The following is a 12,693-nucleotide window of genomic DNA, read 5'->3' as shown; positions in this document are numbered from 1 at the left end:
AAAAAATATTTTTGCTTTAAAATATATCAAATAGCCTTTAGGGGTTTGCTTTTTATTATAGAGGAAATTCAGTTATCAAATCATACTTGGGCACGCTGACGTCGTTAGGTCCGTTTTAGGGGGGCTTCAGCCCCCCTAAAATAATCACAAGCCCCCCCTATCATTTTGGTTATTTTATTTTTTTCAGTAAACTTTTTTTTATTTGTTAACATCTACATGCTCAACACAATCACGACACGTGTAGTTGGTACAGGAGTTTTTTTTAGTCTGAAACAGAAATAATAATTAATGAATATAGAACTACACTGTCGCACACAGGAAGTATCAAGAAATGACTTCCTCCACTTCCTTAACCCCGACAGCTTTGTTGACAAGTCAGGGGCAGGGGCGACACAGCAAAACCTAAATATCGATGAGCAAACCCTGCTCAGCGCTCATGTAAGTCACTCAACATCACATTAGGGTAAGACAGCAACAGCAGCACACCATTAACATTTCAAGGTTATAGTTCAGACTTCAGAGAGAGGAAAATGCTACCGCACAGACATGCTAATGCTAACTCCGCTAGCATGTTTACATGCCGCAAACCATAATGAAAAGCTTTGATGTCAAGTAAAATGGTCGGAAAACTCCCCTGAAGTGACATGATTAACGAGCCAGCCAGTTCAATGAGTGACTTAGTGCCACCAACTTGAGCGTACAGTGATGAGTCTGCACAAACAGAACCTGCTCTGCGCTTGTGTGCAGGAGCTGCAGCCCTCTCTGTGGGCTCAACTCTGCCTCTGCGCATGCAAATCTCCCTGCTCTCCTCAACAAGTAGCCTCTCCAACAGTCAATCACAGACAGCTCTGTTTTATCCTATCAAAGCATGTCCAGGAAACACTGCTTTACAGAAAAACACCCATTTAACAGCTTATTGAACTGCTTTCTGCTGCTGGTTAGCTACCAGTCACCATCCACTGCCTGAAAAATACTTTGTTGCAATTCATGTGTCATGATTAGGGTGACCATATTTGACTTCCAGAAAAGACACATTGCCCATTCCTAAAACTGTTAAATTGCACTCTTGTCAGTTAAAGAGGACTTTTAATTTCAACATATAAAGTGTTTCTTCTCTGTTTGGTTAGACATAAATGATCCCTTGATGTGTGAAAGGAAGTGAACAGTGGACATGTCCCAGGAAAAGAGGAGGGTTAATCAACCTAATTAAATATAATTATATAAAGTCCTCTTTATCTGAAAAAAGTGCAATTTTCCTGGCAGTATTTCCTGGACATGCTTTGATTGCATAATGGAGAGCTGTCTGATTGGCTGACGGAGAGGTTACATTGCTTTGTAAATTGCAAATTGAGCAACAACAGGGAGATCTGTGCAGGCAGAGACGGAGTTGAGCATGCAGAGAGAGGGCTGCATACGACTGCAGAGTAGGTTGTGCTCTTGCAGATTGATCACTGCACGCTCCAGTTGGTGGCACAAAAATCACTCCACACTAAAAACCTGAATCAGAATATGGCCGAATGTGTATATTATTGACCGTTTTTCTATATTATATATTTTTTCTATAATATATATTATAGGTACATATATGTATCTATAATATAGTAAACAGCCAATTTTATATATGTCACATATATTCAAAAGCTATATCAAAAACATATTAAAACCTATATGTTTATATGAATTCTTTCCATGTGGGTTGTCAGTTGCTTAATATTTCCCATGTTTACCTATGGGAAAGAAAGGAGATATTGTACTCATCTAACTTTAACATAAATTTTGGCAGCTTAATGTGACGTTATGGAAAATGCTATCATCATGAGCAACCAAACATAGGCTATATTAGGCTAACAGTTGTCCATATTCTGTACCATTTATCCACCAATGGCTTTCAATTATTGTGAGTGAAAACTAAATGGCTTAGTAGCATTTGTCTTGGCATTAGAAATTGAAAATGTTTTTCAATGTGTTGCTAGATGGATATACGAAGATTTTTTTAAGAGAGTGAGTGAGGAACAGGAGAGAGACCAGGTGGTTGATGCTGAGGAGATCTGCATGGTCAAGGTCAGTGATCTACAGAGAAAACAGGGGCGAGCGCACCGTTATGAGCATTTACCCGAGCACAAAGTTCCCAAGCAAAATTGAACAGTTTTCTGTTTAGGAGTGAACAGGTAAGAGACCTTGAGAAAAAAAAAACTATAATTATCATCTGACCTGCAACCTTATGTCAAGTTGTATCTGTATAGTTGACTTTCTGTATTATAAGTTCTACTACTTGCTGGGTATTTTTATATATACTGTTATTTTGTCTTGTAATAGTTAATTACATACTCCTTTATTCCATATCATAGCAGTGTTATTCATATATTAAAACTGTCAACTGCACACTCATTTGGCAGAATAAAAGTTTGACAATTATTCATTTGTTCTTTATTGTCACATTTCAGTAACATTTATAATTACACACGTTGTAATTAAACAAATTAAGTAAATGACTACATCATTTCCCCATTAAGTGCAGTAGACTGAAATGAATATCTTTATTTGGAAATATAACATATCTAATTTTTAATGGACTTACATAAAATCTTTCTTCAACATAGACCCCACTAATGAACTGATTAAGTGTTATTTTTTATAAAAAGAGAGAAAATGCACAAAGGTAGGAAAGGAAAGTGTTAAAATAATAGGATTTGTTAAATGTTCTTCATATAATGAATTGACAGTTTTTGCAGGGTGTGACAAAAAATGTTCAAGGTCAAGCTCCTGGGGCATAGCCCCCCCCCCCCCCCCCCCCATATCTCAATCACAGTGACATCCATGCGTGGGCGTTTCTGCAATTTAACACCTTTAATAGTTGCACAGCATTATTTTTACATATTGATATTTCAACAGTTTATAATGCATCTTCAGTCAAATATTTTCTATTTTGCTTGATTAAAAATAGCCAAAGCACAAAACAATTCACTTACACAAAAACGCCTGAATATCTGTAATATTTAAGTCATATAACATCTGAATACAAAACCCTTGCATTTGGAATATATTGGGGAAAATGTTGTTGATCATAGAATGATTATTTAAAACTCAATACTCTGGTTTATACTTCATTTGGGGTTAATGTAAATTATGTGTAACACCTTAATTAAGAACATGTTCTTGTAAACAGAGGTAAGCACATATAGGAATGATCATTTTCTGAAACTCCTCAACAGCAAAACAAAAAGAAAATGTAAAAGTGGGTAATTCTCTGATAATCAGTGTGAATGAAGAAGTGCTTTTCAACATTTTCTCTCAATTTTAATGATTTTACAATGAAATATATTGAAAATTATGATTCAAATTAAATTCTGAACATTGCATTTAAATAACGCTTAAATAACTCACTTTCCTTGGGAATTCTACTTTTCTCCACCTGGATCCAGTTTGTCTCAGACCGACGTGTCAAACATCCAAACAGTAAACTCCTCAGGCCCTGGACTCATTCTTATGCATCTGGGTGCGTTAGTGGTGAATTAAGCACAACAGCTCGTCTAAATTTATTTTGTTTTAAATTAATAGAAATTATTTGTGTAACTAGAGTATTATTTAACAGAACAACTGTAGGTAGAAACTATCCCGTGAACATTTCAGTCTATTTACAGGCTCATCACACAAAAATAAATTAGAAAATCTTAGGAAATGTACACGGCGTTGGCGTAGGCGGCCATCTTCCTGAGTCACTCTTTAGTTCCAGAACTGGTCTCAGCTGGAGCTGCAAGCAGAGCAGAAACACAATCAGCTGAGTTGAAACGGAAAACCAAAGTTGGATAACAAGCTTATAACCTGTCAGCGGCGTCCAGATCCGCCTCGCCGCCACTGTCGGTTTTAGACGCAGAGCTTCTCAGCTTGATCGGATCTACGGAGACAGAAGTTACGCGTTAGTCAAGGCGGAGACGAGAAGCTTTAGGGACTGACGTCCGGGTGAAACCGCTCCACCTTGGATCCAGCGAATTTGCGTCGCGGGGCCATAGCCCTGCTCGTTCTTAGCAGCGATGCGGAAGACGACAGCTGGCCGGGAAGAGGAAGAGCTGTCGATGTGGGCGTTTAGCAAGTGGGCGGAGCCTATCATGCAGGACATCTTGGTTCCACGGTACACCCGGATAAAAGCCATCTGACCCGGCCGCTCCGAGCTGCTCGAGCGGCTCTTCCTCACTGCCAGGTACATGGAATACTCCAGGATCCGTCCGGATGGAGAGGTAGGAGGATCCCAGGTGATCTGGACCGAATCGTTCACCTGAGTCAAATCAAACCGAATTTAAACAAAACATGAAACCGGATCAGAAGCCTGTAAATGAAACGGTCCTCTTCCTGCTTCCAGGCGGGGTCCTGTGGGTCACCTTGGATATTTTGACAGCGGAGGGCGCTCCAGGGAAACCCGGCTGGCAGGTTTTGAACTCGCTGATGGGACTGAAGTCTCCCTGACTGAAGCAGTTCACACCTGCAACTCTGAAGCGGTACATCTGACCTGGGGTCAGCTCCCGCTTCTCCCTGCCCTGATAGTCCTGAGGCCTGGGCAGCTGTATGATCACAAAAAACATAAGAAAACACATCCTGTTAAACTCATGTTCAAATCTAACTTATCATCACAGTTTTTACCTCTTTAGTGTTTAAAGGTCTGCTGGCAGCCGCTGACGTCAGCTGGTCACCTTCAGCAGGCAGGAAGTAGTGCGTGACCTCACAGTAGAGTGTTTTAAACACACCAACATCATACCACACAGCGCCATCTTGGTTCTCCTGACCCTGGAGGTACCAGAACACAGTTTTTAGTTCTGATGAGTCACATAAAGGGAAACCTGTTCAGAACGTGGTCTGACCTGATCTGTGTGAGTGTGGAAGCCTGACGTCTGGTCAGCAGAAGCAGCTGGTTTGTCTGAGATAAAAAAATAAAAATGCAGATGAAGTTTGGTTTTTTGAACTCTGAGGTTTGACCTGGCTGATGCTAAGCTGAGCTACTGACACCTGCTGTCCAGCTGCAGCGACACAAACAGCTTCAGCGTTCCAACATCCTCTGGAGAAGATGTGGACTCTAAAACAGCTCTCAACATGACTCACTGTGGTCTTCAGACTCCGGGTCCTCCAGCTCTTTCCCAACACACCCCTCTGCTCTGGTTTCCGCTGAGCCGTTCAGACATTTTACAGAATTATTCTGCTGAAGTGAAGTTTCCTGAAATTTGAAGGAAACGCCTAAATGTTCCAAACGTATTTAAAAAAAACTCAGAAATCCTGTAAGTCATTTTCTTTTTGTCAAACAAAGCAACACAACAATTCTGATGAAGATATTTTAAATAAAACAAGCTAAATGTGATGAAAACACCAAATTCTGAATAAATTAAACTGAAGAGAAAAATGCAAAAACATAAATCTGATCAATGTGCTTCGGAGCACTTAGAGGCTGTTTAAGTCTGTTTTGATTGCTTGTACATCTATGAGAACAGTACTTTATCTTTATGTCTAACTGTTTTCTTATTTTCATCTTGTTTGTTTTTATCTCATCTGTTCTTTGGTGTAAAGCTAACTATGTGTCTGTTGCTGCTGCCTCCTGACCAGATTGTTGTCGGAAATAAGAATGAGATCGACTCATCTGGTTAAATAAATAAACAAATAAAAAAACTTTTCTTCCCGATTAGATTCATTAATTCACATTTTTGTTTTGCTCATAGAAGTTATGTGAATCACTGCAGGTAAAATAATGCTTTGCTGCATTTTCAGTCGATATTAAAATAAGGTTAGAGGTTTCTCTTTTTTTGGTTGATTTGCACTCAGACCAGCTGATCTGCAGGTCAGACCGCGGGGCGCAGCAGTATAATAGACGAGATAATAAGCTGAAACTATGGAGGGAAATATGTTCAAATTAGAGGTGTCCAAAAAGTGTGAAAGCCTGTGTGTTAAATGCCTTTAAAAAATAAATTTTAAGGAAATTTGCGTTAACGAGCTGTTAAAGCAGATAGGACTTTACTGTTGCTCCTTAAACTCAAACCAGGTCCGTTTAACCGACACTACCACATATTCTTTACAAGCACCTCCTCATCCACCTGCTCCAGCAGCAGCAGCGGTCATGTCCACATCTCACACAGCTTGACCACCAGTAGTCAAAACCTCTACTGTTGGCAACTTGTACATCACCTGTTACTCTATCAGCCTGGAGGATGTTTTAAACGTGCTAACTTTTAGGGTTTGTGACCGTCTTGATCGGAACAATCTTACCAGAATAGATTTTTAGTCTCTGAGGGTATCCGGGCTAAATAAATAACAGTGATCAATATTAGCATACAGAAAAATGTTGGTCAGTTTTACAAAGACTGAGCTAAAGAGTGAGTGGAGTCCCACCTACCTGAGCCGTTTGCTCTTCCCGACTTGTGGTTCCTTCTCTCTGAAGGTGGAGAGGCAGGACGCCTGAGAAAGAACACATTTTTTCTAGTTTATTTTTCTGTTTACAACCAAGTTCTACCCCTACAGGGAGAACCGCACCCTTACCACGGGTTTATGTACACGGTGAGGATCTTACTGAAGCTTTGCTCTCACCTGAAGGATGTTTCTCATTCCCACCGATCCCATCTGCTCCAGTAGGCGGGACGGGTTTGGTGACGGGATACCTGCCGGTGGTGCTCAGAGGACTTGCAAGCTGGATTTGCAGGATGTAGCAGTCTGCTGCAGCCAGAGGTCGCCACGCCACATGAAGCATGTTGACCGTGGACTTGATGAGCAGCACTGCCTCTGGGGCAGCAGGTCGGTCTGAAGGCAGAGAAAAACGTTTGAAACTTTCTCTCTAGGTGTGAGTTTTCTTAAGGCTCCAGCTGTCCTCACCTGTCTCCAGGTACCAGAGGTCTTTGCAGCACACCTGGTAGTTCCAGCTCTTGCGGTATCCATCCCGGCCGCTCCAGATGTAAAGCCTGGAGCCGACGGAGGTGGCGCAGTGTCCAGCCCTGGCTTTGGGCCAACTAGCATACGCATCATCATTCAGCGGGCCGTGGTTCTGGAGCTGGGGCCGGAGATCCTCCTGCTGCTCCGGGCCCAGCCGCTGCCAACACATGGTGTCTGTGATCCAAACAGCAGACATCCGTTAGCCTGCTGGCCTCAGCGAGGAGCGTGTCTAAATGCTAACACAACAGACACAAACCCAAGTTGAGAGCGCTTAAGGAGTTGGTGCACATCCACTCTGTTCCCTGAGAAACGTGTTTTTCTGACTCCGGAACCGAGATCCAGCCTCCAAAAATGTACATTCTGCAGGCAGAGCAGGAAAAAATCTGCTGATTCATTCAGTCGTTTACACAGCGCTGTGATCTAAGTACGCCGTACTTGTTCCCAATGATGGAAGCAGAGTGAAGACTTCTGGGAAGAGGAGTGGGACCTCTGGTTTCAGGTGTGGACCAAACCATAGAGCCTGGCAGGAGGAGAACATAAACCACAAGTACAAATCTAGCTCCGTGCACTACAAAATCAACCTAAAGGTCTTTTAATCAGAAAATCGACTCAAAAAGTGAAACTCATCACACAGCAAAAAAATGTATGCAGAACTCTTGTCCTTTTGTACAGTTTGCCCTGATAAGACCTACATAATTGTCCTTTAGCATGAATTTCTGCTCCAGTGAAGTGTGTCAGGCGGTGACGGGCGTGCGGTTCTGCTGAGCCCAGGTTGCTTTGATATCAGCCTTCGGCTCATCTGGCTAGTTTCATCTAATCTGGATGGAACCAGATTCTCTGAGGGTTCAAGTCAGGACAGTTCTCTGATCCTGAGATGCTTTTGGCTCAGTGGCAGAGTTGGGTCCTGCTGGAAAAGAAAACCAGCGTCCCACCAGATCTCTCGAATTCGGTCCCTCTCTGCTCATCATCCAGTCTCTGGGACTTTGATTTCCAAATAAAATGCAAAGTTTACTTCCTGTCATCAGCGACAAGGGCACTGAGCAACTGTCTGGTGATTTTTTTCTCCTTAGTGCAGGTGAGACACTTCCAACATCATCTCTGGTTCTGGAGAGGCTTGATGAACTCTCAGTGGAGCTTCCCAAATCCTTGAACGGTCTTTGCTTCCCAATCCCCTTAACACGTCGATGCCTGCTGTTTATGCAGCTTTTTTATTTTTATTTTTTTCTTCACCCAAACGTCAGCTTTCCACTGATTTGCTGTGAGACAGTTTAAAGGCTACAGGAAACCTTTGCAGGTGTTTTGATGTATTTTGCTGATTAAAGTGTGACAACATGAGTCCCTGAACTTTTCCACAACATCCTAATTATTTGAAACACAGACTGGAGAGTTTAGCTTTAAGCCATCAAAATAAAAGATAAACATGAACTATTCATAACCCCGGGTTTAATGGATCTATTCAATAAGTTTTTTTTTTCCTGACCGATATTTGTGATGATAATCTAGTTAACCGATAAAAACATCTATAATAAACATTCCTAAAGAAAGAGTATTCCTACCGAGATCGAGCTGCCAGAGGTCCTGCAGCCGACCTCCTTGCATCCCTCCAAAGATGTAAAGCTTAGAGGAGCCGAGTCCAGTGTAGCCCACGGAGGTGTGAGACTCTCGTGCAGACGGACAGACACCTTTTGTTTCTGGGATGTTCCAGCCTCTCACCCCGGTCAGCGCCTGCAGCTCCAACTCATACAAGTCATCCAGGTACCTAAATCAGCCAGGAATCATCAAACAGCCAGGAGTCACACAACAGAGGCTTTTTCAGCTTTAATCTCTTTTACACGGCTCTACTGTAAGGAATAAAACACATTTAGTCTCTCTAATTTGTTCAGAGCAGACACACTACTGATGTGATGTTTCCACAGTACCTTGGTACATTACCGTTGGGGTCTTCGCTATCATTGGCCAGCCCTCCAAACAGGTAACATTTATTACCCACAAGAGTAAAAGTGTGTCCGATCCGCGGACATGGAGGTAAGCCGTTTCTGGGTGCTTTTGGCTTCAGCTTCTTCCACAGCCACCGACTGGCCTGAGGAAGACAAAAGTAAAAGTTAAGTTTCTGCGTGACAGAATCAGTCCTAGAGAACTAACTGAAGGCACACATTTACCTGCAGCTCATACAAGCTGCTTGTGTACTTCCCGTACTCAACCATGCCACCAAAGACCAGGATCCGAGTGCCATCACAGACAAAGCCATGAGCAGCACAGCCAGGTGGGATGTCACCCCTCACCGCAGGAAGAAACCACTGCCTTGAGACTGGATGAGCAGGTTAAACATTACAAAGTACTTTAGTTACAAGTACAGGGAGTGCAGAATTATTAGGCAAATGAGTATTTTGTCCACATCGTCCTCTTCATGCATGTTGTCTTACTCCAAGCTGTATAGGCTCGAAAGCCTACTACCAATTAAGCATATTAGGTGATGTGCATCTCTGTAATGAGAAGGGGTGTGGTCTAATGACATCAACACCCTATATCAGGTGTGCATAATTATTAGGCAACTTCCTTTCCTTTGGCAAAATGGGTCAAAAGAAGGACTTGACAGGCTCAGAAAGGTCAAAAATCGTGAAATATCTTGCAGAGGGATGCAGCAGTCTTAAAACTGCAAAGCTTCTGAAGCGTGATCATCGAACAATCAAGCGTTTCATTCAAAATAGTCAACAGGGTCGCAAGAAGCATGTGGACAAACCAAGGTGCAAAATAACTGCCCATGAACTGAAAAAAGTCAAGCGTGCAGCTGCCAAGATGCCACTTGCCACCAGTTTGGCCATATTTCAGAGCTGCAACATCACTGGAGTGCCCAAAAGCACAAGGTGTGCAATACTCAGAGACATGGCCAAGGTAAGAAAGGCTGAAAGACGGCCACCACTGAACAAGACACACAAGCTGAAACGTCAAGACTGGGGCAAGAAATATCTCAAGACTGATTTTTCTAAGGTTTTATGGACTGATGAAATGAGAGTGAGTCTTGATGGGCCAGATGGATGGGCCTGTGGCTGGATTGGTAAAGGGCAGAGAGCTCCAGTCCGACTCAGACGCCAGCAAGGTGGAGGTGGAGTACTGGTTTGTGCTGGTATCATCAAAGATGAGCTGTGGGGCCTTTTCGGGTTGAGGATGGAGTCAAGCTCAACTCCCAGTCCTACTGCCAGTTTCTGGAAGACACCTTCTTCAAGCAGTGGTACAGGAAGAAGTCTGCATCCTTCAAGAAAAACATGATTTTCATGCAGGACAATGCTCCATCACATGCGTCTAAGTACTCCACAGCGTGGCTGGCAAGAAAGGGTATAAAAGAAGAAAAACTAATGACATGGCCTCCTTGTTCACCTGATCTGAACCCCATTGAGAACCTGTGGTCCATCATCCAATGTGAGATTTACAAGGAGGGAAAACAGTACACCTCTCTGAACAGTGTCTGGGAGGCTGTGGTTGCTGCTGCACGCAATGTTGATGGTGAACAGATCAAAACACTGACAGAATCCATGGATGGCAGGCTTTTGAGTGTCCTTGCAAAGAAAGGTGGCTATATTGGTCGCTGATTTGTTTTTGTATTGTTTTTGAATGTCAGAAATGTATATTTGTGAATGTAGAGATGTTATATTGGTTTCACTGGTAAAAACAAATAATTGAAATGGGTTATATTTGTTTTTTGTTAAGTTGCCTAATAATTATGCACAGTAATAGTCACCTGCACACACAGATAGCCCCCTAAAATAGCTAAAACTAAAAACAAACTAAACTACTTCCAAAAACATTCAGCTTTGATATTAATGAGTTTTTTTGGGTTAATTGAGAACATGGTTGTTGTTCAATAATAAAATTAGTCCTCAAAAAAACAACTTGTTTAAAAATTCTGCACTCCCTGTAGTTGTAACTTTAGTTGCAGACAAGTCTAATGGTTGTAAAGGACTCTAGACATAATTATAACCAATTAAATTGTGCAGTCTATAAGAAACCTAATGCAGGAGTCCAGCAATTAAACCATTTTCATGACTGTTAATGCTAAAGAGGCAACAGCTAACGTGTATTTTATAGAAAAACACTTATTGTGAGGCGGATTTACTGCTAAGTATTGCTCATCAAATTTCAATCAATAAAATGAATTGGTCAAATTCAATATTATACCATTATCGAGAATAAATCAGTAAGAGAGCAATCTAGAATCAGAAAAATAAACATCTGCAGCTGAAATAACATTAGTAAAGGATTTTTCTCGCGAGATCTCCAACAGCAAATACTTTGAAACTTTTACTTCTTTAGCCAAACCTCTACAATTGCCACCATTAAAGCATGTTTTAATTAATATACACCCCATGCTTTCTTTTTTGATAACATATTTTAATGACTGCCCGAATCTTGCTTTTCAGCATCCAGCACAACAGCTAACGGTGCAATTTATTTAAAAATTCTGCTGACTCATATTCGTATTTTACACATAGTTGAATTGAGAGCATCCTTCATCATTTATCAATAAGCTATTAACAAAAGCATAATGTTGGTAAATATTCATGTAATTTAGTCATTTTCCGAATAAGCAGGCAAACTTGAATGAACTGCCTTGGTAACTTCCTTGTGAAAGATGCTAAAAACATTAGCCACGGCTGGCTAGCGCCCAGCTAACGTTAGCTCACCCGTGTTGTAAACATGAAGGTCCTCCGCGATCCCTTCGTTTCCACCTCCAAAAACAACAATAAGTTCACGGATTGCTGCAGCTCGGTGTCCGTGTCTGGAGCGTGGAATCACTCCTGTAACGGAATGCACTTTTCTCCATTGCGGCTCCTCGGGACTGTCGCTCATTTTACTGAAGAAGAATGAAGTTTGGCGCTGACCGCGCACAGTGGGCGGGGCCTGAGGAGCAGAGAGTAAAAAAAAAACTAAGATGTCTCACTTTGTGACTTTCTTTTCATTAAAATTAATTGTAAAATTATTTAAGCTTTTTTCATTCAAAATTGACTGTAGGTAAAAGAAAGTGGAACGCATCCTTTGTCAAGTCAAGTTAAAAAATATGCTAATTCTGACTCAAGTCGAGTCCAAAGACTTCCAAGTTCTGGGTCAGGTTTAGCGTTCTGAATTCAGTTCAAGCCTTAAATCTGTTAAAGTTTATGTCAAATCAAGTCTCAAGACATGCCATTCTCAAAATATGTAAGTCCTGGGTTATTAAAAGCCCTTGAAGCCAAGAGCAATACAGTTTCAGTATATGAGTGCAAAATAACATTAATGAATGCTTGAGTCAAGTCCCATAATGTGAAATTCCCAAATCAAGTAAGGTCCAAAGACATGCATGTCTCAAGTCAAGTCAAAGTACTTCACTTTGAATTACAAGTCATAAACTAATCACGTGAGTAAATTTGTATTCAAATGAATAAACTATTTCCAGAAATTATGGATGCTTTTTACACTGTAGATTTAACTAAACAAACAGCAAAGGCTAGCGGATGTTGCATTTCTCAATAAACATTTTTACACACACACGCACACATGCGCGTGATCAGAGATCACGCAAGTGCAGGTAAAGTTCAAGTTCATTCATCTTTAAAGTTTGCTCAGTGCCAACAAATGAATAGCATCAGCGATAGAAAATTATTAGAAATCTCAACGTTCTCATGTGAAATTTAAAAAAAATTATGTATTTCAAGCATATTTTTATATGTCAATGTTACTTGCTAAACACAATTTCTTTTGCTTCTGAGCCCCATTTTTAAAAACATTATTTTTAAAAAGCAACTCATCAGATGTCTGAAAGTG

The 12,693-nt window shown here is 41.3% G+C and overlaps 1 protein-coding gene across 1 annotated transcript; it reads right to left on the bottom strand.

The window, feature by feature from the left end:
• Window positions 1-2,966: 2,966 nt before the first annotated feature.
• Window positions 2,967-11,793, bottom strand: hcfc2 (host cell factor C2). The gene is made up of 16 exons (XM_070549566.1): window positions 11,580-11,793; window positions 9,060-9,208; window positions 8,820-8,980; window positions 8,457-8,659; window positions 7,336-7,420; window positions 7,157-7,260; window positions 6,844-7,074; window positions 6,562-6,771; window positions 6,371-6,432; window positions 5,092-5,203; window positions 4,854-4,909; window positions 4,636-4,779; window positions 4,377-4,556; window positions 3,976-4,273; window positions 3,823-3,895; window positions 2,967-3,751 (listed from the first exon to the last, which is right to left on the bottom strand). Exons 1-16 carry the CDS (start codon window positions 11,743-11,745, stop codon window positions 3,742-3,744), a joined length of 2,244 nt encoding a protein of 747 aa, XP_070405667.1. The 5' UTR covers window positions 11,746-11,793; the 3' UTR covers window positions 2,967-3,741.
• Window positions 11,794-12,693: the final 900 nt, after the last annotated feature.

This window comes from Nothobranchius furzeri, chromosome 1 (assembly GCF_043380555.1).
Source record: "Nothobranchius furzeri strain GRZ-AD chromosome 1, NfurGRZ-RIMD1, whole genome shotgun sequence".
Taxonomy (NCBI): Eukaryota; Metazoa; Chordata; class Actinopteri; order Cyprinodontiformes; family Nothobranchiidae; genus Nothobranchius; species Nothobranchius furzeri.
Note: the sequence above shows the minus strand (reverse complement) of the source record. Positions and strands in the feature narration are given on the sequence as shown.